General features: G+C 46.0%; 1 protein-coding gene and 1 long non-coding RNA gene across 2 annotated transcripts in view; one reads left to right on the plus strand and one right to left on the minus strand.

The window, feature by feature from the left end:
• The first annotated feature begins 1036 nt into the window (after window positions 1–1036).
• Window positions 1037–27908, plus strand: LOC311607606. Its single transcript, XR_014782655.1, has 3 exons — window positions 1037–1226; window positions 25586–25882; window positions 27177–27908. It is a non-coding gene; the product is annotated as an uncharacterized lncRNA (long non-coding RNA).
• OLA1 (Obg like ATPase 1) overlaps window positions 26652–27939 on the minus strand; it is a 113375-nt gene continuing 112087 nt past the window's right edge. The window contains exon 11 of the mRNA XM_084799493.1: window positions 26652–27177. Within this exon, the coding sequence (XP_084655619.1) occupies window positions 27076–27177 (102 nt within the window). The 3' untranslated portion in view covers window positions 26652–27075. The remainder of the gene's footprint in view (window positions 27178–27939) is intronic.

Here is a 27939-nt window from a genome sequence, read left to right on the forward strand (position 1 = left end):
AATTATGTTTGATTTGATTTTTAAAGGTTTATTTTCATTATTTTAAAAAGCGAGAGAGTGACAGAGACAGACAGACAGACAGACAGACACACACACACACACACACACACAGAGGGGGAGGAAATAACGAGTTTCAGGTGGTTGTGAGCCACTCCATCTGGATGTTGGGAACAGAACTCAGGTCCTCTGGAAGAGCAGTAGGCTCTCTTGACCGCTACACCATCTCCCTAGCCCCTGATTTTTTATTTTTTATTTTATTTTATTTTATTTTTTTAAGGCAAAGGAGAGAGAACTCCAGGCATCCACTTCCCATACCACACTAAGTGTATCTTCCTAGGAGCTGTTTCCTGCTGTCCTGATCCACCATGGTCCTTGCATGTCCTCTCTGCATTTCTAGAAAACAAGAAAGAGAATGCCCTGGTGGCTTTGAGCAGGCCGCTAGGACACCATGCCTGTGCCAGCTCTGGGATGAGAGCTCGGAGCTCCCTGTCCCCAGGGACCTAATGGGGTCTGAGAACTAGCCTGGCCGACCAGGGAGCCTCAGCCTCACCCGCTGCAAACACGCGCTGCGCACACGCACAAGGAGGCCTCTTGCCTCGTTCCAAATCATTTTTCTAAGAACAAAAGTATGCACAAATAAGTATTTCCATCTTTATTTCAAATTTTGGGTTTCAACGGCAATATTAATGCTACTCCGCAGCGCTGTAATAATATATCATTATTTCTATTTTACAGTTCTCTCCTTAAAGTAGCAAAGTGAATGTTTAAAACAGCAAAAACTCGCAGCCCCACATTTCCCCATTCAGGCTGAGAATCTGTACTCGCCTTTCAGAATTGCGCATAATTGAAAACAATGCAAACCCCCGATGTGCTAAATGCCGCAGTCATTAAAGCTTTTTTTTTTTTCTTTTTTTAATTTTTGGGATAAAAGAACGCGTTTTTGTGGTTGTGGTTATTATTTATTTATTTTTAGAAACCCTTAACAGGCTTGCTTCCTGTTCCCAGACTGACATCTGCTGGGGACCATAGGCTGGCGGGCTCGGGAGGCAGGCCCGCAGCCGGCTGCCACTCCGCACCCCGGGGGTTCCTCAGAGTCACCCCGTGAGTCTGCGCGCTGTTGGGGCAGGATCCGAGTTCAGCAACCGCCAGGAGACCCCACTTTGTCCCGCCCTCCTAGCAGCCAAGAGAAAGCCCAGAATGACACCGTCTGGGCACAGGAGCCCCAGGTTAGTGCTTTGTCAGAATACTGACGGGCAGGGAAGAGTTGGACGGAAATAAACCCGTGGGCAGGATATGTGACACCCACCCCATTCCTACCCACCCTTGCTGGAGTGCCTCTAGGCCTGTGAACTTTTTCCTGCCTTCCTCACTCACTTTTTTTTCCCCATCCGTTTCTTCTGCTGTGGGCATTCAGTCCTATAAGAGAAACCGCACTTCCAGGAGCCTTGCAGGAGGCCAGAGAGGACCCCAGACCTATTTCTTAATTTATAGCAGCCCGGCTCCTTCTCCCTCTACCTCCACGAAGCCTGTCCCTTCCCCACCTCGGAAGGCTTTGCGGTGTGGGAAAATCCTTTGTCTTCCCCACATCCACACTCCATGGGCAGCATCCCCAGCATCCTGCCCTGTTACTCACACCTGTCCCTCCTGCCCATCAGGTGACCGCCTTGACCCTGCTGTCTCTAACCTCTTACCTCTCTAATTAAAACGCCTACAAGCTACTTTTTGTAAGATTTGCTTTTAGTATTTGGGGGCAGGGTATGGGGCCATAAGCGCAGGTGTGGATCTCTGGTCACCTTGGAGCTAGCGATACAGGTGGTGTGGGCGCTGGGAACTGAAGTCCTGTCTTCTGGAAGCGCAGCCAGCATTCTTAACTGCTAGCCCATCTCTTTGCTCTCTCTGTACTGTTTTGCAAGGCAGCCCCAAGCTCTCTTAAATACCTTTAGCTGAAACTTGCTGTCACAGAAAGTCAAATGTTCAAATGCTATGTGCTAGCTCAGCAGGCCCGGGGCGGGGTGAGGTGGGGGTAGGGGGAGAGGGTGGGGTGAGGTGTGTCCCAAAGTCTGGGAGCCCATGGTGGGGATCAGGGAGCACATGGAATGATTTCAGAGGTGTTGAGAGGGACTAATGGTGGACTTACTGAGTACAAAGATGGGTCTGAGTTGGAATGTGTAGTTTGGTGCTCTCTCTTGTCTTCTGAAGTTTTTAATTGTAGAATAGTTTTAGACTCACAGGAAAGTTGCAGGAACATCCCAGAGACTTCCTGTATGTCCTGCAGCTACTTGCCCCTCCATGGCACTGCTAGTCAAGGCTCTCAACCCTCGCTGAAGGCCTGTGTGACGCTTTGGCAGCACGGGGAACACTTCCTGCAGAACAGCCACGGCAGGCAGGGGAGCGGGCGGTGAAAACACTACGGGAGGGTGTCCAGTGAACACGTTTTCTGTTACCTTCCGGTTCCTGTAAGTGATATTACACATACAGATGGAAAAACAAAAAGCACTCCCAAAAGAAAGGGGTTGTGTGTGTAATAATATAAATGTGTGAGTGTGTGTGTGTATATATATATATATATACACACATATATATATATACATACATACGCACACATATATATAATAAAAAATTGTTATAAAAAAAAAAAAGAAAGGGTTTGTGTAAGTCTGGGCAAACCATATGAAGTCTTTATCCCATTCAGCACCAATATTCATATGGGCCTCTGAAAGCCGCCCATCCCTTCTCTTGCCCTGTAGGGGTGTTCTCTGATGCAGGGTGCATGTCGCACTTTACCATCCGCCTAAATCAGACAAAGTCTGTATTGCACACCACATCCGGCACTTACAAGCTTTCCACCCCGTGGCTGGAATAGAACGTTTCTTGTAAGGATAACTTTAAGTAAAACGAGCAAACCAAAATAAGGAAAAAAAAAACCCAATAATCATATTGTAAATATAAATGGCCTTTCATTGTTGTTGTTTTCAGTCGGTTTTTCCCATTCTTCAATGCCAAGATGGATACTACGCATTGCCTTGGGATTCAGCTGGAAATCCTCGGCCGTACTCACTCCTTCACCTCACTCACACCAGGCTGGCTCGCGCCTGAGGCCCGTGCTCGTTATGTGCTATTTCCTCGGAAGGCCTCCTCTCTCCTGCCTCCCTGCTACTCTGGGGCTTCTTCCCATCTCTGCTCAGGGCCCTCCTTGTCCTCTCTAAGGAGTCCTGTGCGAGCCGCTGTAAGGTCCCGTGACCTACAGCACTCACTGCTAAGGGGTTTGCTGTCCCTTAATTATGCTCACAAAGTGTAACCAGTGGACTGAGCAATGGACGCCACTGGTCACTGAATCCATTCCCTAACAGCAACAGACGGGGAGTGTTAAGAGTCCCCTTTTCACACATCAAGAAACTGAGGCTCAGGATCAGGGAGCTTCCTCCCCCAGGTTGCAGTAGACAGGAACAGGGCCGGATTCCTGCGCCCTTCCCTCTCACTCCCCACCACAAGGCTGAACATCACGTGGATATCACCAGGTTGCCGGGATAACAAGATGGCTGCTCCAGGCAATGTCAGAGTGCCACGCCTCAGTACAGGATCTGCTCTGTGGATGTCTTGAGGCAGCCGCAAGAGGCTCTTCTCTGCATCTCCTCTATTCACTGTCATCTCTTCACTGGAATTTTCCAGGCTGGCCTAAGCTGGGCGAGGCCTAACTGTGTTGTTTTAGAGCCTGATTGGGGTTTGCAGTTTGTGCTTCTTCTTTTGAGCTCAGCAGAAAGAAATATGTTGCTAGCTAATGTTCTTACATCCAGCACCCTGTGCATGCCTGAGGAGAATAGATGCTAAGTTGGATGGATGGGTGGGTGGGTGGATGGATGGATGGATGGATGGATGGATGGATGGACAGGTGGAGGAAACTAACAAGGAATGGATACATTTTGTGCTTAGACATTTCTAACACATTTGACACACCGTGACTGAAGGAGAGAGAAAACTAACATTTTTCAGATAACACTTTTCCGACCAGATGTTCAGAGACTAAACACACACACACAAAAGGGATGAGAAAATAACCCTTCACACTGCTTTGCGTCCTTATGCCCACAGCTCTAGCAGAACACTGTAGTAGTCATCAGACACATTGACTGGGATAGAGTAAATGTGATGGTCTAATGTGATGTAGGAGTGAGCAGGTGGTGAAAAGTGCCTGGCCAGGGCCACACAGTCCAGATGTGACGACTGCCACCTATCAGCGTTGGGGAAGTAGCTCCTTATGGGAAAAGTAAATCCTTGCGGGAAAAATAAAAAGATGATCAAGGATGGTCTAAGACCTTACATCTGTGCAATTGTCCCCCATAGCCGTGTGCTCTGCATCCACGGCTGCAGTTGGTAATGGAAACAAACGGTCTCTGCACAGTACAGTGGGTGATGCTTTACACAGCTCTCGCATAGTGTTAGGCACCAGCATTCTAGAGACGGATTAGAGTACATGTGAGGCTAAGTGTAGGGTACGTGCAGATCTGTCTGTTTATACGAGCGGGCTGAGCACACACACGGGTTTTTGTATCCATGAGGCTCCCCCTAGCCCCCAGCAGACCTAGGTAGGCTGTATTCCAGAGACCGCCACTGACATCCAGTTTATCAGACTGCATTTTCTACTCTTGTAAACTCATCAGTGGAAGGGTAACATGTTCATTAATGAGTCTAGTTTTTAGAGGCAAAAATGGCGAAATTTGGATGAGAGGACACTATTTTACCAGAGGGCACAGACCAGCCTATGAATCTAGGGACTCTTAGGCGCTGCCATTTAAATTATAAGCTATTTATTTGTCTCCTTATTTACAATTAGCACCTGGTAATTTGCTGATCTTATGGAAGTCCTTAGGATCCGTTACCATAGTTACCACCAACGTAAATGCTACACTATATAAAAGAAACAATTTAGAAATGGCTGGCTATTAAGTGGCGCCTATTTAACTGGTTTGGGAGATATTTTATTCTGGTGGGGTCCTCACATTTTGGTCCCACTTCAAAGTCAATGCATTAAGTTTTTGATGGGTTTTAAGATGCTTTCAGAGCCTCATACTCTCCCAGTAGGGAGCTGAATGTTTTTCAAAAGAGCCCTGAAGAAAGTGGTGCCTTGTAGAAAACAAGTGCCATGGGTGGAGAGACATGCAAGCTCATTTAAAAAGTGCTCAAAAAGCCACCAAGAATAGCAACATCTCCTCCCGCAAGCCCGAAGCCTCTTACTCCAGGCCTAGAGGTTTCCAGCAGCTGTGTCCAGGCCATTTTGTGGCCATCCTCCAGTGGTGCAGACAGGACTCTGCAGATGAAAGGGCCTCCCACCTGCCCTCCTTTTTGTCACCAGACTATAGCCTGTAAGGCTACCCTCTTGGCACCTACCTGGCTTCTTAATAGGCCATTGGGAATCTGTTTGCAGAATTTCCAGACTATGTCCTACAAAACCCTTGCCTTGGTATGATGGATAACGACCAGTCCACCTCAGTGCTCAGCTTCTGAACTTTCTTCCAGATGAGCTGACAAAGCACAGTGGCCATTGCTAGGGAAGGGCTCTGCCAGGGCTGCTGCTACTCAAAGCTCAAGTCCTTGGGGGGGGGGGGGATTCAGGGAAAAGAGTTTGAGGCAAAGGGAAAGAAAAGAAGAGGTAGAAGGAGAGGGGGGAAGGGAGGGTCAGGAAGAGGAGGGAGGCAGGAGTGGAGGAGGCTGCGCCTATTTGTGGGTCAGCAGAGTCTCAGGCTGGTCTTTAAGCCAATGCCGGGGAGATGGGGAGACGTCTGCATGGCTACCTAGACCAGGGTTGCAACCTATGTGCTCTCGGGGGGGTGGGGGGGTGGGGTGGGGGGTGGGGGGGAGAGGTGTCAGGCTGGATGGGTAGGACAGGCCTGGGCAAACAGCAAGCAGTGAGGCCTGGGTCTGAAAGGCACCCAAAGTGAAAGCAGATCTGAAGAGGCAAGTCAGGGCCTCAGACCTGGCAGGGTTGTATGGATGGGGATTTGGGGGCATCTGAGCGGTGCCTATGCATTCCCAACGTGAGAACAGACGAGTGCTCAGAAGTGGGGCATAACCCTGAGGTAGGTGAGAGAAAAGAAGGAATTTATTGTCTTTTACCCATCAGCCTGGAAGAAAGCATCCCAAATCAAACGATAGTTTCCTGTAGACTCCAATCTCTGGACTGAGATTGTGTTGGGGAAGTGCTTGTTTTAGAAGGCCAGACAAAGCCTTTTATTGCAGGGTTTCTCGGAAATTTAATATGTGAAAGAAAACATTCCGTTCTGGATGGTCAAGAAAGGCGTTCAGTAGATCACTGGTGTGCTGGGAAATGAGGAAGGACCAATTTGAGAATTAAATCAGGGCTTAAAAGCCTTAATTTGTAAGTGTTGCAACTTCCATGTTGTGAACTTGAAAGTCATTCCAGTTTCAGAGTGGCCCTCAGGCCTGCAGAGGACTTTGTCATTCTGTCAGTCTGTGATTCCAGTCCCACGTCTGACATCCTAACAAGTAGGGGTGCTCCAGAGGGCTCCTCTCCGTGACAGATTCAATGAGCTCACTTGCAAACCTCTACCTTTGAGATGGAGCCAGGAACACGGCTCCAGGAGCCTGCGCTCTCATACCAAACCTTCAGCTTCTTGGCTCACTACAATATTTCCACGTAAGTGTTTGTTTTTTCAAGAAATGCTTTCGCCACACAGACGCACTGGCCTTGAACTCATGTGGTCCCAACCTCCGGGGTGATGGGATCACAGCTGTGAGCTGCCTGGTAGTAAGGCTCTTCTCAGTGACCAAACTCACGGCGACATGAATGACACAGAGAATGAGGAAAAGCAGCCGACTGCGGTGGCGCACACCTGTAGTCCCACCACCCAGGGAGGCAGAGGCAGGCAGATCTCTGTGAGTTCGAGGCCAGCCTGGTCTACAGAGCAAGTTCCAGGACAGCCAGGGCTATGCAGCTAAACTCTTGTCTTAAACAAGCAAACAGAAAACAAATGCAGAAAAGACAGGGTTCCTGTGCTGGGTTGCATACGCCCTATGATGGCCTCTCATAATTCCTGTGTGCTGGTGTCCATGGCTCTGCAGAGGGCTATGCATCCATCGAGGTTGTTGGACAAAGGTGTGGGACATTGAAGCCTACAGCATGAAAGGCAGTACAGCCTTTGCTTTGCTTTTTCCTGGGGCTCTCTCAAGGGAGGTCTGGATGAGTGTCACACTTCTTGAGTGGCTCCTGGAACAGCGCTCTGGAGTCCAGGTAGGAAGAGAAAGAAGAGGCTCAATTGGCCTCTGTGAGGATGACCTCACCCCCCTGCCCCCACCCCAGATGCGGCGCCTCCAGCTCAGTAAAGCCCACCCATGGCCTGAACACAGCCATGCTGGGGCTTCTGGCTCAGAAACTGCTAGATAATGTTGCTTTAAGATGTTAAATTTGGCGGGGGTGGGGGTGGGGGGCAATTTGTTACGCCACATGCTATAATTAATGCAGAACATAATCTGTAGGAACGGTTTAACTTAAAAGGGAAGAAAAGATGGAAAATGTATATAGAAAAGTATGTGAGGCCAACCAGTGTGTGGATGATTGTGAACCAATTGTTCCAGTTCTGAGAAACGGGGTGGGGCAGGGGGTTCTACAGTGCGGAAACCAGGGGCTCATGTAGGAAGCTTGCCAGAGGTTAGTTTAGAAGGAAAAGGAGCCCGAAGAAAGGCAAGACCAGACCACACCAGAGGGCTGTCTCCTGAGAGGAGAAAGCAAGTCTTGAGGAGTTCATCCAAATGGTCTTTGCAAAAATGTAAAACTCACTTGAAAGCCAAGAGTCTATCTGGAAGCCCAGCGCCATGGTGCAACCCTGTGCTCCCACTGTTTAGGAAGAGGGAAAATGAGGTAAGCTCAGGTGTGTGTGTGGGGGTGAAGTCCTGAGTCAAAGTATGCTGTTGACACCAGCGCAACCATGTCAGGAACCCCTACTGCCTCAGACCCGTGGAAAGAGGTGAGCCCCAGAAAGGAAGGCCAAGTCTTCCTTTGGTTCAGGTACCAGTGTCTACAAAGATTGACCAGTGTGAGCAAAAGCTAGCAGTTTAGTTTCCTCCTGGACGCCCAAATGACTGTTCCCTACTGGGAACTCCCTCCACGGTTAGCTGACCCCTCCTCCTGACCTCACCTCCACCGTGACATCTGAGCACCAGCTCAGCCCAGCTGATCCCAACTTTCCTGCATATGTGCCTGTCATCTCTTCAGTTATCTGTTGTTTCTTCATTTCCAAATTGCCCAGTCAGGTTTCTAGGACCCAGCTGGGCAGGGCCCAGCACTCAGAAGTTTGCGAGTAGCCTATACAACACCATGTGACCTTGTGTTATGAAATATAAAGATAACAAGTGGCCAGGAGATGCTAGCCAGGCAAGCATAAAGACCTGAGTCCGAACTTCCAGGACACACGTAGAGTTGGGCACCAGAGCCCCAGCGCATCTGCTGTGAGACGGGCAGAGAATACATAGAAGAGGACGCCAGCTAGTGTTCTATACTCAGGGTAGAAAAACAGAACAGTGACTTACAGTGGAAGGAGAAGACTGCATTCAGGGCTGTCTTCCCACCTCCACAAGTGAGCTACAGCAGTGCCTCTCTCTATCTCAGTCTCTGTCTGTCTGTCTGCACCCTGCTCCCCCCCCCACAGATATTTGGAACAATTGATGAGGGGGTCAACTTCTTTTTTTAATAAAGTCATCCAGACTTAAAAATTATCTAAAATTAAACAGTGGTTTACCAGTCTGCAAGCGATCATCAACTGGTGCTGGGCTGAGAAAGCCAGGGTAATTGTTAGGTTGGATTAAATCAGAGAACCCGGAGACTTGGGGAGTTGGTCTCCATGCTAGAGAAATAGATGCTTTCTGCTTAGCTGGAAGAAGACACACACACACACACAAAAGCCCCTCAGTCGTGAGAGAAAAGGTGTGCCTCTCCACAGCCTGTACTGTTTCTCACTGCTTTCGTCGAGGAGGCTTAGATTGACAGTAGAAGTTTTGACGCTAGGGAGACGCTGCTGCGACAGCACTCCCGCAAAACCTTCATTTTGAGTTGGTTCTCATCCAATACCTCCCCGGGGAAGCGTGTCTAAATCAAACAGAAAATTAAAGTGCACGCATAAGCAGCTTGAAGAAAAAGTAGTATAATACAAAGTAAATGTATAAATACTTAAAAAGCACAGTCAATTGCATCAATAGTTACAGAAGTGCAGACTAAAATGCAGGGAGATTGGATTTCTAAAAACTTTCCAGATGAGCAAAGTCTACAAAGTTTGTCAGTGCTCAGTAGTGGGAGCTAGGGGACCTGGGGACTAGGGCGCCCAGGCAAGTCAAGGGTGGGTGAGGTGTAAGCTGCCAGGCAATCTGAGCACACTGAGCCTGACACACATGTATAAGTCCCTTGTCACAGCAGTTCCGTGCCCTGCACTTTCTCCCTGCTATGAGTGTACAAAGAGGCGCAAGTTTACAGACATTCACTTCAGCCCATAGTTCTGTTCTGACTAAAGTGACAAAAAATGCTTTGGTCCTAACTTGGCTGATGGACCTTTGTCTCTTCCCTCCTCACTCCCAGGCTAAGCAAGAACTAAGCAAGAAAGGCATGCCTATTCCACAGACTAACTCTGTTTCAAATACCTCAAGAACTGAAACCCCCAAGGGAAGGAAAGTGTGTGTCCCGCAGGCTTGCAACAGTTCACTCCAGCGTCGGGGTGAGTGCTTGATGTGATGGTTTTGCTCACCTGAAGCTGCCTGCTTCCCTAATCACCTTAATTGTTCCCACAGGCAAAGATGGAAGCTGAAAAACTGGCAGGCTGAGGACATACATTTGGTAGTTGATTCTATAAATCATAAATGTTGTCATCTATTAAACTGACCTAGTAGTCAATACATTTGGCCGTGTTCCCATATTTACAGGGACATAGTGAAAAGATACAAATGGGCTAAAGAGAAGAAAAGCTAATAAAATATTAAACACCTCCTGACCCCAGCTGATACATCCTAAGGAGCCTAAGGCAGCATGCCACAGAGATATCTCGATGTTACATTTACTGCCTCACAATAGCCAAGATATGGGGACCAAGTCCACCAAAGATGAGTAAGTAAAAAATATGTGACAAATGCACACAACAGAATTTTATTCAGCTGTAAAGAAAAATGAAATTATGACCTAACTTGGAAAATAGATAATTATGTTAAACAAACAAACAAACAAACAAACAAGCCCCACTCAGAAAGACAGAATACCATGAATTTTCCCTCTGATATGCTGAACCTAGATTTAAATGCACACACATCACGCACTAATTTTGTCCTAACTTGGCCGTTATTCCATTGACTCTTTTCCTCCTTAATCCAACTCATTTAGTTAAGCACGCACATATCTGGGCACATGTACATGTGCACGTGTGTGTGTGTGTGTGTGTGTGTGTGTGTGTGCACATATGTGATGAATGCAGGTATGGCACTTTGAGAAGGGAAGGAGAGAGGGGAACCGGAAAGGGTAGGGAATGAATAATGCGTCTGAGACAAGAGCAGAAGGAGGGACTGTTTGAGGGGAGGATGGAAACCAGTGAGAAAAGAAGAGCTTAGGAGAGGGCGAACAAAAGTATAGCATGTGTATGAACATGCTGCAGTGTCCACCCAACAGCGCCTTGAAAGTGATGCTGAGACTCACAGCCGGACATTGGGTGATGCTTAGGGAGCCTTGTGGAAAAGTGGGAGGAAGGAGAAAAGGACCTGGATGTGACAGGAGCTCCACAAGAAGACCAACAGAGCCAACTAACCAGGGCCCAGAGGGGCTTGGAGACTGAAGCACCAACCAAGGACCATGCATAGATTGGACCTAGGTCCCCTACACAGATGTAGCCAATGGGCAGCTCAGGCTTCATGTAGTAAGGGGAGCAGGGGCTGTCTCTGACATGGACTCTGTTGTCAGCTTTTTGATCACCTCCCCCTGATGGTACCGCCTTGCCAGGCCACAGGGGAAGAGGACACACTCAGTCCGGATGTGAATGGATGAGCTAGGGTGGACAGGACGTGGGGCTCCCTTTTTCTGAGGAATAAGGGGAGGGGGAGAAGGAGGGAGGGTGGAACTGGGAGGAGAGGAGGGATGGGGCTATGACCAGGATGTAAAGTGGACAAACAAATAAAGAAATAAAGAACAGAGGTGTGTGGCCATAGAGGAGGGAGGTGACCCGCACACAAACAGCTCAGCAGGCCTTGAGGCGTGAGTCAGAGATGACAAGGAAAGATGCCCAGAGATGGACATATGCCCAGGACGTAAAGTGAGTAAATAAATAAATAAATGCATTTATATATTTTTTAAAAAAAGAAAATACTACAGTGCAAACTATTATTTTATGTGTTACCTAAAAACTAGAAGTCTATGAAATATAGAACAAATTTAAGCCCCTAGGTATAAAGTGGGTAGTGTGCTAAGGCTGTAGAAAACATGACAAATGCCATGTCTTAAAGATGAGTGATACTCTGGGTTTTAACAACACACATGTGGTTATACAACAATTAAGAAGGAGCCTGCTTTAGGCACCAGTAGAGGTTTTTACTGGAGGCTTTCCAATAATTCCCAGAGGCTGAATCAATTAAGAACTCAAATTCTAAACTAGAAAGTTAAAACAAAAACAAAGCCTCTAAAGATGAGAGCTCTAAACTGGCCCTAAAGGAATACTAGTGTTCTTCTTTCTGTCGGTCAGTTATTAAACATCGTTTGTTTGTAATATTCCATTTAGTCAACATGTGTGAGCAGATCAGGAGAATGAGAACCCGCCCCCCCCCCAACACCTCCACCCCCCACCCCCTTCAACAGTGCTCTTGGCTGTTCAACATCTTTAACAAGCAGTTAAGGAACCAAGGCTTGACAGCCCAAGTGGTGGACAGGGAATTGTTCTCAGGGATCCAGGATACAGAGCTGTAGTTTGAAATACTCAGGGGCCCTGCATTCTGTGGAGTCAGGTGTGCGTGGAGGCTCTCAGCTGTAAATGGCTTTAGTAAAGAGGGCGCTTAATTCTTACGCAAAACAAGAAGTCTGTTGGGAGGCAGCTTTGAGCTGCTAGCTAGTCACCCGCTGGGGCTGCCTCTCGTCCTCAGCCTACCTTTCCTTCTCCAGAACTGCAGGTTGTGTTTTTAACTAACCCAGTCTCTCCTCCCTCCCTTTCTCTTTCTTCAGTTCAGGGAATTTTGTGTGTGTGTGTGTGTGTGTGTGTGTGTTGGGGTGGGGGTGGGGTGGTTTGCACAAGCCTCCCTGGCACTGGAACCATCCTAGGCCTCCATTTTCAGATCTATTTTCAAACAAAAGAGCAGATAGGATGCCCACATAGTTCTGGGATGCAAGTCCTCACAGGGAAGAAGAAAGAAATACTGCTGTTTTTAGAAAACAAAATTCCCAATTGTTCAATTTTACCAAAGAAGACTCAGGAGCCAGATGCTGGGGTGAAAGCCTACTAGCTCAGAGAGGCAGAGAAAGCACCAGCTGACCTTCCTACTCAGCAGACACCACGGGAAGGAAAAAGCCTCTTCTCCATCTCCAAGTGCTCTTAAGTACCCCAACTCAGGGTCCCTCCTTTCTGTTCACTTCTGTTCACTTCTTTGTCAGCTGGATACTTGCTCCGCCTCTTGACCTAGGGTTAACGTTCTTCAGCTCTTGCATTAAAGGTGTGTGCTAGGGCTGAGCCACACCACAAGTACTTGTTTACAGTAAACAGAAAGCTCTAGGATCAAAGACAGAGTCACGCCATAATGAGAGACAGGTTTTCACAGTTCACAATCTTGGGGGTTCACAATGGATAGAGTCCAGTATCTCTAATCAGGGAGAGAAGTGTTCTCCAGAGTCCTGTCAGGACCCTTCTCCAGGCCTCACATGTCTCAGGCTGGAGCTGGCTCCTCAGCCTTGCCTGCCACTGGCAAGGAGGGGGTTATCAGGGTGACTTCAGAGCATGGCTGGTTGATCTTCAGGAGCTGGGTGTTCTCACTCACAGATTGGGATCCTGTAAGGAAACAAAAGGAGTGGTGTGCACGGGAGGTGGCTCTGGGCAAACTGTCATCAGAGCTGGTAACATTTGGAAGCCTCAGCTCCTGAAAAGCGAGACTCTGGTTGCAGGGCTGGAGCTACTCACTGCTGTTTAGAGACTGTAGAACAGGGGAAGACCTTTTGATGTCTTATTGTTTAAAGTAGCTAAAGACTTCAGTCCTGTCACATATCTTGTGAAGGCTAAATTTACGTTTTAAGTGTAAATTACTGTTGCTTAAGAGATCTATAAAACAAAACAGCCTCTATCCAGTAAGCCTCAACTGCCCAAGGACATATAACTTCCTGGAACGCTGGGGGCTGTTGTTCACGTAAGATAACAAGCCACAGCTCTTCACTTCTGTAAACAAGGTTGGCTGCCCCATCTGCACAGAATGTGCCTGATCACAGGTAGGCAGGAGGTAGGTAGGTAGGAAGTACATGAGGGTGTGGGCTTGCCCTCCAACTAGACAGAGGCGGGAGGCTTTGCCTTTATAAACCCAGGACTCATGTAATTCAGAGCCGTTCTCTGGGAATCCTGGGCCTGGCCAATGCCCACTGCTCTAGTCGATATTTACTTAATAAAACTCCCTTTACATTAGGCTAAAAAACTATGGTGATGGCCTTATCCTCGCCCAGTGGGACCAACAATAGGCTTTAGAGGAGTTAAACCCAAAATAGACTTTCTTTGGAAATCCAACTTGCCAGGCCCATTCCTTAGAAATATAATTTGTTGTAGGATATTTGATCACACTGTGAACCCTGAGATTGTGTTGTTTACTGGAAAAAAAACCTGTTTCTAGTTGTGGTCCAGGCCTAGCACACACATTTAATCGAACAGCTTTCTGCTTGGGAATTGTAAACAAGATTAAATAAAGTTAACTGTAGGTAAAGAGGCAGAACAAGCAACCAGTTGACAGGGAGTGAACATAGGAAAAAACCATAGAGACTAAGAGGGAGCCCGGAGGATGGATAGAGAGATGCACAGGAAGTAGAAAGGAGGGGCATGGAATTTGAGGTTTTTTGAGACAGTATGGAAAAGGAGTTTCGTTTTGGGACACTGGCTGAGGAAGAAGGTCAGCTGGTACCCTCTCTGCCTCTCTGAGCTAGTAGGTTTTCACCCCAGCATCTGGCTCCTGAGGCTTGTTTTGTTTTGTTTTTTCAAGACAGGGTTTCTCTGGGTAACCTTGGCTGTCCTGGACTCACTGTGTAGACCAGGCTGGCGTCGAACTTACAGAGATCCACCTGCCTCTGCCTCCCCACGTGCTGGGATTAAAGGCGTGTACCACCACTGTCCAGCTTGGTTCCCCAGTCTTTATTGGTATATTGAACAATTGAGATTTTGTTAAAAACAAAAATAATTCTTCATTAAATCTACTTCCAAGTTTAAAAAAAAAAAAGAAAAGGAAAACGATTCTAAGGTCCCTGGAATTCACTCACAAACGACAGACACAATAAGCCAAATGGCTGAAATCACTAACCAGCTTTTTACCAAGGTAAATAAGCTTGCTCTCACCTTGTGTCCTGAGGAGTAGGGGAAGGGAGTCTTCCTTTGAAGCTTTGCATTCTGAAGCCAGGGCCCTTAAAGCTGGACCAGAGACATCAATAAGGGTTAAGAGTTTAGTGAGAAGTGGGTGGTTTCTTTCATGGGGGTGGGGCACACAAGCATGCACATGCGTACACACACACACACACACACACACACACACACACACACACACACAAATGCTCACTCAGGACCTTCATGTTTGCACGCACACTCACAGTCTGTATCATTGATGTCAGCAGCTAGACTGGTTAGATTGTACTAACAAGCGACAGTAATGTGGTTTTTTGTTTTTGCTTTTGTTTTTTTTAAAGATTTATTTATTTATTATTATGTCTACAGAGCTCTGCCTGCATGTACATCTGCAGGCCAGAGGAGGGTATCAGATCACATTATAGATGGTTGTGAGCCACTGTGTGGTTGCTGGGAATTGAACTCACGACCTCTGGAAGAACAGTCAGTGCTCTTACCCGCTGAGCCATCTCTCCTGCCCCTGTTTGTTTGTTTGTTTGCTTGTTTTTGAATAGTGACTCCAAAAGCTGCTTGGATTTGGAGATCATTTGTGAACAAGATCACAAAAGTAGGAAGATAAAAAGTGGAACTTACTGAGAGGTCACCTTGACCCTGAGGATCTGCTGCAGCCAGCAGAGCTTCTCTCTCTCTCTCTCTCTCTCTCTCTCTCTCTCTCTCTCTCTCTCTCTCTCTCTGCAACCCGCAGGCTCCTGAAAGAGTCACTGGCTAAGCTAATGAAATATGATCCCGCATCTCCCACCATCCATCCGGAAACTAAAGGGTGAGTGAATGGTGGTGCTTGGGCTCTGGGCTCTGGGAACTTAGGCAAGCAGGCAAGCACACCGGAGCTGGCTGAGGACGACCTCATAAAGCCCCCGCTGCCTCTTCAGGTCTGCTCTCTGCAAACTCTGCAGTGCTAAGGGCTCTGGCTGAAACTTCACCTAGAAACAGCAGTTACCTTCCTTCCAGCCCCCCTCACGGCTACCCACCCCCATCCCTGCTCTTTCCCAGCAGGGAGAGCACTTGCCAAAGGCCAAGCTTGCATTTGCCTCAGCCCCTGCAGCTCTCAGGGGAAACCGCTGCTCTCTCATCTACTGGCCTTGAGCTCTTCTCTTAAAAGCAAGCCTTATCAACATCTAAACGTGTTCCAGCACTTTCCAGCCAACCAACCAACTCAGCAAAACAACAAAAACACTTTTGCTTGCACAGCTCCTGGCAGCTTCTCCTGGTCAACCTTACCTCTTGTCAGTTAGATCTTTTCAAGGGTACCCAGAACCTTCTTCTTGGTGAAACAGCGTGCCTTTGATGGCTAGTTAGCATGTGCTTCCTCCCTGTCTCCTCCGTGTTGTCCCAGCAGCTTTCCTGCCCACAGGCAGTCTCTGTTAGCATGCTGTTTCTTAGACCTCTGCTCCAGGCTCCTTCTTGGCATCTCTCCTCTGTCTCTAGAGAAGGGGTTCTCAACCTGTGGATCTCGACCCCTTTGGGGGTTGAGACCCTTTCATAAGGGTTGCCCAAGGCCATTGAAAAACATAGATATTTACATTATAGTTCATAACAGTAGCAAAACTTCAGTTATGAAGTAGCAACGAACACACTTAAGGAAATGCTCAGCATCCTTAGGCATCAGGGAAATTCAAGTCAAAATGACCCTGAGATTCCATCTTACACCTGTCAGGATGGCTAAGCTAGAAAACTCAAGCTTAGTGAGGTTGTGGAGAAAGCAGTACACTCCTCTATTGCTAGTGGGAGTGCAAGTTTGTATAACCACTTTGAAAATCAATCTGGTGGTTTCTCAGAAAATTGGGAATAGTGCTACCTCAAGACCCAGGCATATCGCTCCTGAGTATATACTCAAAAGATGCTCCACCAGACGAGGACATTTGCTCAACCATTTTCATAGCAGCTTTTTGTCGTTGTTGTTGTTTTGTTTTCTTTTTGAGACAGGGTTTCCTGTCTGTCCAGGCTGTCCTGGACTCAATTTGTAGACTAGGCTGGCCTTGAACTCACAGAGCTCCACCTGCCTCTGCCTCCCGAGGGTTGGGGTTAAAGGCGTGCGCCACCACACCTGGCTCCAGCAGCTTTACTTGTAATGGCCAGGAACCGTAAACAACTTAGATGTCTCTCAGCCAAAGAAAGGATAAAGAAAGTGTGGTGCATTTACACAGTGGAATAGCACTCGGCTATTAAAAACAAGGACATTGCTGGGCAGAGTACAGAGGTAGAGGCAAGCAGATCTGTGAGTACAAGGCCAGCCTGGTCTACACAGCGAGTTATAGGACAGCCAGGGCTACACAGTAAAACCTTGTCTCAAAAAAAATAAAAAATAAAAATAAAAATAAAAACAAAAGGCCAGGCATGTTGGCGCAAGCCTTTAATCCTAACACTTGGGAGGCAGAGGCAGGCAGATCACTGTGAGTTCGAGGCTAGCCTGGTCTGCAAAGCAAGTCTAGGACAGCTAAGATAACACAGAGAAACCCTGTGTCGAAAAACAAACAAACAAACAAACAAACAAAAACCAAAATAAACCCCCAAAAAACAAAAAGCAAAGAAGCAAGCAAGCAAGCAAACAACCCCCCCCCCCCAAAAAAAGTATCTTTATTGTATTGTGTGTGGGGTTTGGCCAGCATGTTTTGTGTCTGTGCACCACTCACACACCTAGGGACTTCAGAGGCCAGAAGAGGATGTTGTAATCCCTGGAACTGGAGGTACAGATGGTTGTGAGCTACCATGTGGGTCCTGAGAACTGAACAGGGGTCCTCTGGAAGAAAGGCCAGGGCAATCTCTCCAGCCCTAAGCCCTTTCTTCTTTAAGTTGTCAAGGCAATAAGAAAAAAGTAACTAATTAGGTGAGTCTGTGTCTAGGTTCCCTGTTTTATTTCTTTGATCTTAAGTCTTTCCTTCACCAGTACCATACTGCCACGGATCGTAGGCTTTGCTGTAAGTCTTTTTAAAAAATATTTACTTATTATTTATTTGTTTATGAGTGTTCTATTTGCATGTTTGACAGAGAGGGCATCAGATCACATTATAGATGGTCGTGAGCCACCATGTGGTTGCTGGGAATTGAACTCAGGACCTCTAGAAGAGCAGCCAGTGCTCTTAACCGCTGAGCCATCTCTCCAGCCCCTCCTGTAGGTCTTAAACTCAAGCTCTGACTGCTATCAACACAGAAGAAATTCTTGCCTCCCGTCTTCACACATATCACACATCTATACCAGCCTCTTTGCCACACCAGAAATGCCTCTGCATGCAGCTGCTCAGGTTAAAAAATCAGAAGTCATTTTAATTAAAAAAAAATTGGGGGGGGGGGGTTTGTTTCTTGTTTTTGTGAGAAAGGGTCTCTTTTAGCCAGGTTGGACTGGAACTCTCTTTGTTCTCAAGGATGACCTGAACTAAGCCTGCTCTCTGCCTCCCGAGTGCTGGGCTTACAGGCATGAGTCGCACGTGTATGTGTGAGTGTGCGTGTGCGTGTGTAGGCCAAAGGTCCTCAGGCTCCCCGCTTTGGCAAGACTAGCTGGCTAGCAAGAGTAGGGGGTTTCCTTTCTCTGATTGTCTGTGCTGGCAGCCATGCCCAGCTATCACATGGGTACTGGGGCTTTGAACTCAGATCTTCATGCTTGCACACAGCAGGCTCTTTACCAACCCAGCCATCTCAGCCCCAGAAGTCATCTGAATTCTTCTTTCCCCTTGGGTCCATTCTCTGTGTCTTGTTAATTCCTCCCGCGGCAAGCAGAATGAAGCAGGAGGCATCCATTTCCACTGAGTTCATGTCCAGAGTCGGTCTCATTGGTTCTACTATACTGGTCTACCGGTGAAACCTTCTCATATTTAAAGAAGACACGAGGGTTAGTCAGACTTTTGGGATTCAGTCTGGGGAATGTGAGTATTTTTGGTGAAATGTGGGAATCGGATGTGGTTGAGAGCTCAGATTAAAGTCCTTTGGAGGGAAGGCACAGCCCTGCCTGGCTTTACACAGCCACACACCGCAGTGAGCACTGGGACTGTGCCGAGCGTGGGTTGAACTGTGCAACGAGATCTGACGAGCTTAGGAGAGCTGCCCTCGTCTGAAGTACTTGGGAGCACAGGGTACTTCAGATTATAGAGCTGGTCAGATCTAGGAGGATTTGCATGGATCTCACTTGATTGAACATTGCTAACCCCCAAATCCCAAGTGGTTCAAATCCAAATGTTTTTCACGTCAGTGCTCAAAACATTTTGGATTATGGGTGCTTAACCCGTGTGAAAGAAAAACATCTAAAACATATTAGTAATTTTAAGGTTGGTCACACATTGAAATAACAACTTGGGCATACTGGGTTAAAAAATACACTATTAAAATGAGTTTGTTTGTTTTTTTTAAATGTGGCTACTAGCCAGTTGTGGTGTGATACACCTGTAATCCCAGCATCTGGGGGTTAGAGGCAGGTGGATTCCCAAATTTGAAGCTAGCTAGCCTGGTCCTTATAGTGAGGTCCAAGACAGCCATGGGTATGCAGTAAGATCCTGTCTCAAAGAGCAAAACAAACAGACCAAAGTGGCTGTTAGCAGCAGCCAGCAGCCCAGCACACTTCTTTTGGATAGTCAGCTGCAATTCTGGCCTCTGGCAACCCTCTTCCTGCTCCCACCTCCCCATCTCTCCTCTCCTGCACTGCCACCAGCAGTAGTGTCTTTCTCTGGACTGGGAGGATGAGGCATCCAGCAGATGGGGCAGGATGCCAGCTGACCTTTCAAAATCTACATCACAATGCACGGCTTGTTTGAAAGCCTAAGGGCTTTCCACTTAAAGGAGTGTTAAGACCCAAGGTCCTGAACCCCCTCCCCCGCCAAGCCATTCTCTGCTGCCTCCAGCCACAGCAGCTCTCTGTTCCACTGAGCACCAGGCTTTCTTGCCAGAGCTTCTGCATTTGCTCTTGTGTCTCCCTGATTGCTCCTGCCATTTTTTTATTCAACATTATAGACTGGTTTTAATATTTTTGAGTAAAGCACCTACCATTTTGGTACTGACAGCTGCATCCTTTCCCTCCTCACGTCTTGCCTTACATAAAGGTAAGTCCTCAGACATCATATGACTCTAGACAGTTTTACAGTGCCTTCAAAGGGGCTCCTTCAGTGAAAAAGTCACTTAATGATATGTATAAGATGGTCTCTTTATGCAAAGATATATGTAGAACTATTCATACATGTAAACACATGGCTAACTTCAAGAAGACACACATCAAATAGTTAACTGAAGCTCCTTCTGGGATTCTGTTCATCACACTGTTCTGACTCTCTTCCTCCTGAAGCGGTCTGTCACCCCAAGCCAGCTCATATAGTTACTTTATTCTTTTTAGTGGCTTAAAGTACTCTTTTGTATGGGTGCATTATAATTCATATTGCCATTTTCCTATATTGATATTTTAAATTGTTTCCAATTGTTTTTGCTGTTACAATAGAATCTTATTACAGCTGACCAGATTTCAATTCTTTAGACCACAGAAAATAATTTACCTTCTGTGGGAACCAGTATTTTATCATAGCTTCTTAAATGACTACAGTTCAGTTGTGAAATGTGGCCATCTTAAGCATTAGCAAGTCTTCATACACAGCTTGTATGTTGACAAAATTTTTACCTTAACTAACATCTTTATAGTATTAAAGCACACGAGTACCTCCTAAAGACCCAATATTTATAAATAATGTATATACGGTAGTTCTACCAACTATTTGAAGGATGCAGTTTTCTTTTCAAAATTGAGGTATAATATATAAAGTGCACAAATGTTGAGTGTGTGTGTGTCTGTGAATGCAGGCGCCCCAACTATTTGAAGGATGCAGTTTTCTTTGCAAAATTGAGGTATAATATATAATGTAAAGTGCACAAATGTTGATGTGTGTGTGTGTGTGTGTGTGTGTGTGTGTGTGTGTGTGTGTGTGTGAAGGCAAATGCCCATGGAGATCAGAAGAGGTATCAGATTCTCAGGAGCTACAATACAGGCTTTGAGAAGTGGCCCGATGTGGGTGCTGAGAACTGAACTTGGGTCTTCTCCAAGTTCAGTATGTGCTCTGATCTCAGAGCCAGCTTTCCAGAATGCAAGCTGCATATATGCATGTGTCCAAGTGCCTATGTGTGTGCTTGAGCATATACTCATATAATATACATATGTTTAACACACACACACACACACACACACACACACACACACACACGTATACCTGAGTAGCAGCATCACAGATAAAAAATATTTAACATTTCCTTCTCTCTCTCTCTCTCTCTCTCTCTCTCTCTCTCTCTCTCTCTCTCTCTCTCTCTCTGTGGCTGGCCTTACACTCCAATGCTCAAGCCTTCAGCGTCCTGAGACAATGCCATGCCTTGACAGGGACAGCACATTTTAAGTAGGACATTCTTTAAATTTCCAGTTCTTACTTTTTTTGGCTGAGTTCTCCCTTGTGATTCTATGGTGCCAACAGTTTGGAGAGCTGGGGAAGCAAGGGACCTACACGGATGTTCGTAGTTTCTCATCTCTACCTAACATTTTTTAAAGGGTGCTGATGGGCAATTGGATTTAATGGGAAAATAATGTGCGGCTGAAAACTTTCAAGTTTATTTGATAAAAGTCAATGGAATTTTCATGCTACTCTCTCAAAAGGGAAAATATTCATGGAAGGGTTATTCAATGTGAAGTAGTATTCTGTACGGGTGTTACAGTTTTAGAAATTTGCCAGGCCCATGGTGGTGCACGCCTGTAATCTCAGTGCTCAGGGATGCAGAGGCAGGCAGAGTTCAAGGCCAGCCTGGGCTACAAAGCAACTCCAAGACAGCCAAGGCTACACAGAGAAACCCTGTCTCAAACTATACCCCCCAATAAAATAAAATAAACAGAAAACAGTGAGCTATGCAATTTTGGTTGTGGAATCTAATGTCTATATAAGAAAGAATAACAGAAGAGATGATAACAGATGATCTCCACCATTAGGCTGAGAATTCAAGAGCCTGTCGGCTGCCAAGGGCCCCTTCAGTACCTCAGTAGCAAGCATTAATGTTGAGTAAAGTTTTGGAGCTATCCTGAAAGGGCTTCCTCAATTTTATGTGATAAAATTAACTCTAATTTAAAAATAATGCTGTAATTTTTGGAGTACAATGTATTAGTTCATGATGCCGTTCTGGGTAGCTTCTGCAGGACAGTTTAGGAACTCAGAAAAATATCCTCCATAAGGCTCTCATATGTGTGTACTATGTAAGGGTTTGTTACTGTTTTCTTTTAGGTCACACTTGACAAAGTGGCCCCAATTCTTTTACCTATTAATACACAGGGCTGTTTTTATTTCACCTACAAAGACTCCAAGGCCGGAAGGGTGACTAGCACTGGGTGACATCTAAGTGGAATCCATATCTGACCCAGTTCCCTCCACTCTGTCCCACTGCATTCACAGGACAGAACAGGAGCAACAACATAGCTAAGGCGCCATGGGAACCACAGAGCGTGCCTGTGTTTACTGGAGTAAAAGCCAGACTGTCACTACACGATGTTAGCCCAGACACGAACGCTTACATCATTTGTCTTCTATGTACATGGTAAGCAGCCAGGTCAATGGGCAGGTAGCTGAGCACCCTGGAGATGCAGGCTTCTGCCACACTGAGGCGCCAGGAGCCCTCAGGGCAAAGGTTCTCAACCTTCCTAATTCTGTGGTCCCATAATACAGTTTCTCATGTTGTGGTGACCCTCAGCCCTAAAACTAATTTCATCACTACCTCGCAAGTGTAATTTTGCTACTGTTATTGATTGTAATGTAAACATCTGTGGTTTTTTTGAGGGTCTTGTGCGGCCCTGGTGAAAGGGTCATTCCACCCTCAAAGGGGTCACAACTCATAGGTTGAAAACTGCTGCTTTAGGGTGCTGACCTTGTATGCATGACTAATGAGTCCTCTCAAAGGAGAAACAGGGAAGGAACATACATCCAAGCTGCAAATACCCTCCTCCAATCAGCAGCAGGAAGCTCTGACCCCAGAGTAGCTTTCTAATAAACTGTATGGAGAGGACTAGGAAAATATGAACAGAACATAATTTAAAGATGTGACGTGCTCTTGGCACTCTAGGGCAGCCAACATGGGACCTCACCAGACGCCCCCTGTGCCTCCAAGGAGGGAACAGCAATATGCACAGGGACCAGAAGAGGCAAAGAACACGAGTATCGCTGTCCTTTTCTTCCCTATCTGGTGGCAACAGAAAGTACGGCTTTCCTGGCTGGCCTCTGGGCCTTCAACAGCAGGTCACCACGCTTGGCAGAGTGTGAAGGAACGTAACCCTCCACAATCCGAAAGCCCGGAGGCGCTCTGGAGAAGGCGCTGGAGTAAGCCCTTCTTAGCTTGGGAAACAAACCACGAGCGAGAAGGCAGGATCTGAGGACCCCAATCCATGGCCTTCCGCCTCACTAGGAAGCCTGCCTTTCCCTGGGGCGGTGTTCTGAGGCAGCGGCGCAGAGCAGGCAGAGCATTGGCTCCTTCTGTGCCCATCGCTTCACTGCGACCTTCTCATGGCAAGAATACACTGATTTACTAATCAAGACAAATGTATCCTCAATACAGAACATCCCCTTATCTTTCCTCCAACTTTACTTTGTATAATTTTGTCTGTTGAGCGGATGTGGACACAAGGAAGTACACCTGCCATACATGAGAAGCACTGCCAGCGTAAACAACCAAGAACTTGCTAGGCTCTAAGTGGTTGTTGACATTTTATTGTCTAAATTCAATACTCACAAAAGGCCTATAGTAATTCAGACTGCTTAAGTAACTCATCTAACCAAGGCCACAGCACACAGTACACAAGCTGGAAGCAGACTGTACAGCCAGGATGCAAACCTAACCTGGCTTCCTTAGAGCTGCCCGGCCAAGGACCAGACCACACGTTAAGATGTGTGTTTCCTAACTGCAATATAGGGCTTTTCACTGAGGTGCTAATTTGTAAGTGGTCCCAGGTATTTACAGGTTATGAGGGCAATTCAAGAACTGTCAATAACTTATTTTTTGAGACAGGGTCTTACTCTGTAGCCCAGGCTAGCCTCACATGTGTGCACCACCTTATTCAGAAAGAACTGTCCATAAACTTTTAAAAACTTATGTTTTAATTCATTTTAATTTGTGTGCTGTGTATGGGTAATCATGCATGTAGGGACCAGAGGACAATTTGCAGTAAGTAGTAAGTAGCTGGTTCTCTCTTTCCAGCATATGGGCCCCAAGAACTGAACTTGGGTTGTCAGGCTTGGCAGCGTGATCTCACCCTTACAGTCATCTTGCCAGCCCCCAAATGGTCAGGTTTTTTTAAAGGGACCCCCCCCCCCAAGCAATTGTAAGGAGCCAAAAATTATTCTACAAGCTTAAAAAATGGGTGAAGATCCATTTTTCCAATTTAAGGAGTTAGCTATGAGATCTAACATGTCTGAAAGGTCAGGAAAAGGGTTAAGTAAAGTAGAGTAGTCGGAAAACATGAGACACGAAGAGATTTCCCCTCTGACTTGGGTGTCTGAGGCAGAGTCACAGTCAGGGCGCTGAAAACATCGTAGGGGCAGCAAACAGTGATCAGCAGCGTGGCATTCTAATACTGGAAGTTGATCAATCACTTGGAGGACCACTTACTGCAGCATGATGGTGGCAGATCATATGTGCACAAAGCCTTCATTTATAACCAAACGAGTCATGAACCATGAGGAGGACTTGACTTCTTCAGAGGACCTGGTTCTGATCCAAGACATGCCCAGCGCGATGCGAAAGTCATCAAGGCAACATGAAAAAGTTCAACTACAGGCTACTAAAACATTTCCCCCAAATCAGATCCCCTGAGTTCAATTTGGGATGAAGGTAGACAGGTGCAAAAACATTTACTTAAAATTTACAAGTATATAAGCTATAGTTTATACATATATATCATTGAAAACATCTCAGATACCTTTTAATCCACAGGCAACAGTTCCTAGAATTCTAAACTTTTGTAGAACATGCAACTTTGTACATTGTACAATTTTAGCATCTAATTTCAGTCCTACCAGATGCAGTTACGTCAAATGGTCTGTCTCCTTTCTCCTGTCACTGGTTTTTTCCCACAGTGCAACCATCACACTAGATGATGGTAGAGAGATGGGCTTGGTCATCTTCAAGCTTTTAAATACCTATGCAGAAGCAAGGGATTTGATTTCTCCTCATGTTACCAAAATGCCTGACAGTGCTAAGCTGTGTGTAGTGCAAATGCAGACACAGCAAGCATGCGGATACCACGTGTAGCTTTGTTTCATTACACAGTCACCACACTATTTCTAAGTTATATTCAGGACTTCACTGTACCCCCATCTATTGATTTTGTTTTTTGAGACAGGGTTTCTCTTATGTAGCTATGGTTGTCCCAGACTCACCTTGTAGACCAGGCTGGCCTTGAACTCACAGTGTTGCCCCTTCCTCTGCCCCCTGAGTGCTGGGATTACAGGCGTGTGCCACCGCGCCTGGTGCTTATTTACTGCTTTTGAGATGGGGTCTTACTCTCTAGCCCAAGCTGGCTTGGTACATCACTATGTAGTCTTAGCTGATACCCAATTTTCTACCATCCTCCCAAATGCTGAGATTACAGGTGTTAAGCTACCATGTCCAGCTTCAGTCTCATTTGTTTGGTTTCTTTGAGGCGGGGTTTCTCTGTGCATCCTTGGCTGTCCTGGAACTCACTCTGTAGACCAGGCTAGCCTCAAACTCAGCGATCCACCTGCCTCTGCCTCCCTGAATTCTGGGATTAAAGTCATGTGCTACCACTGCCTGGCCAGTCTCTGTTTTTTGAGACAGGGTCTTACTATGTTCCTCAGGTAGGCCTTGAACTCACCATCTTCCTGCCTCAGACCCTGGGTGCTGGGATTACAAGCTTGTATCACCATGCTAGGTAACTAAGTCTGCTTTAAACCTTTCCTTAGGGCAGTCTAATCTAAGGACATCTCTCTTCCCCCTTTGTTCTATATGTCTGCATGTTTAACATGACATACTAGTACAGTGAGAGTGATGGCTGGCCTGGGTATGAGACCTCGTTTCATGGAGATGGTTCTACGTGGAGGCAAGAGGGCCTTCAGGAGGATGGACTGCGGCCGTCTGTGTCTTCAGGAGGATGGACTGCGGCCGTCTGTGTCTTCAGGAGGATGGACTGCGGCCGTCTGTGCCTTCAGGAGGATGGACTGCGGCCGTCTGTGTCTTCAGGAGGATGGACTGCGGCCGTCTGTGCCTTCAGGAGGATGGACTGCGGCCGTCTGTGTCTTCAGAGGGGGAGCGGCATGGCAAATGGACGCAGGGTAACCAAGCTATCAGCATTCTCTCATTCATTTTACTGAGTTTAAAAGGTGCCTTATTTACATGCACGCCAATTTTTTGTTTTTTGGAGACAGGGTTTCTCTGTGTAGTCCTGGCTGTCCTAGACTCACTTTGTAGACCAGGCTGGCCTCAAACACACAGCAATCCACCTGCCTCCGAGTGCTGGGATTAAAGGCGTGTGCCACCTCTGCCTGGCTGCATGCCGAATTTTTAATTGGCTACAAATACTTTAACAGCAAGTGTGAAGGAAGTTTAAAAATGATCAAAGTTCACTTATTTTTCAGCAGTTTTAAAGCCAGTATACAAATTTGAATTGAAATAAAAACGCAACCCCTTAGAAACAAAAAGGTCAGTTTTTACAATTTAATAATTTTAAAGAAAAATGAAAATAAAAATGGCTTTCATTTGGTTAGAACAATAATAACAAACAAAATCACTAATGTTTGAGACAAAATTATTTTCTTTCTGGGTAGAGTCACCAGTGTTCTAACCTTTGCAATATCACTGCTATCATCTTTCAATAAATGTCCATCTACAAATTAATTAACTTTTTTGAGACAATTCCCGGTATATTATTCTTCTAATTCCCATGAAAGACTCACTTTTAAGATACAATTGCAGCTGCCCCACACTGCCAGTTCCTGTGTCACACACACGCCTTAAAATTCTGTAATCAGCAGCCAGCAGGTGCCATATCGCATTCAACACACCACAGTCAGTCAATACAGACATCCCCAAACACACCAAGGCTGGTTTTGTCAAATGTTTTATTGAGTGTAGACATCTGGAGTACTGTAAAACATGCATTATCTTTAGATTCAAAAAGGAGCAAGCCACATTGTCTTCACTGTCAAATGTGTCAGGCTTGGCACACACGATGGAGATTAATGAAGTATCAGGAGAGTAATATGGTTCTTGAAAAGCTTCTACAATTTGAAGAAGGATCTTAATCACGTGAAGAGCAAAGCTGTTCACGTTTAGTAACTCGCATTTCACTGAAGGTGCACAGTATTTTATAATTTTAAAACAAATAAAAATAATTTGTTTTTAGAAGATTCCCATTCCTAACTTTGTCTCTTTAGATTCCAGAAACTTTAATTTAAAAAAACAAAACCCCCCAAACCCCAATATATGCATTTTAGAAGTTGTATGTCTATCTGAGCAATAACTACATTTATTTCTTTTTTGGTTGCTGAGGTGTATTAAATTTGAAGAAGATAATATCTCCATCTTCAACAATATAATTCCTGCCTTGTTGTCTGTATTTTCCAGCAGCCTGCAAACAGGAAGAGCAGAGGAAATGGCATATTACTTATAACAAAATACATAGGAGAAACAAAGGAAATGGCTTACTGTTTATAACCAAACACCCAGGAGAAACAGGAGAAACAAATTAAAGAAATACTCCCTGGGTCATGTTAAAAACCATAATGAAAAAGAAGAGAAGTCCAGGAAGGCGTACAAATTCTAAAACGGACAAAGAGCAGCGGATACTTCTGATTTAGGCAGGACTAAGCGTTCACGTATATGTGTACCTAATCATAATGTATTCTCACTAACTGTTGATACATAAATGTAATTATACCAATATCATTAAGTTTCATTACATGCTGTTTATGGTACATTTCTGATGTGTCTGCAAACACCCAGCAAGTCACCATAAGAAAACGGATCAAACGAGGCAGAGAAAAACTACAAGTGCTCTGTTTGCTTAAAGAAATCCTTTGGTGACCCTGATGATGTCTTAAAGACACTTTGCTCTAAGAAAAACTGCTCAATTGTGGTGCACAAATTTGAATTTCTTGTTGCCCTGTTTAATCTTGAAATGGTGCTGAACAACTGTGCTTTCTGAACGTTATCTTGGGAATTTATTGACAGTGCTGGCTACAAGCAGACTCTAACAGGTTGGAGCTACAGATACTTTTCCACATGCACATCAGTCCACGAAGCAACTGATCCCACCTGCTGGTATGCAGATCCAGACGCGCTCTTGGTAATTATGCACAAACAAACCAGGTTCACCCCCCTGTGCATCCCC

The sequence above is a fragment of the Acomys minous genome (assembly GCF_964271855.1).
Source record: "Acomys minous genome assembly, chromosome: 10".
Classification (NCBI taxonomy): Eukaryota; Metazoa; Chordata; class Mammalia; order Rodentia; family Muridae; genus Acomys; species Acomys minous.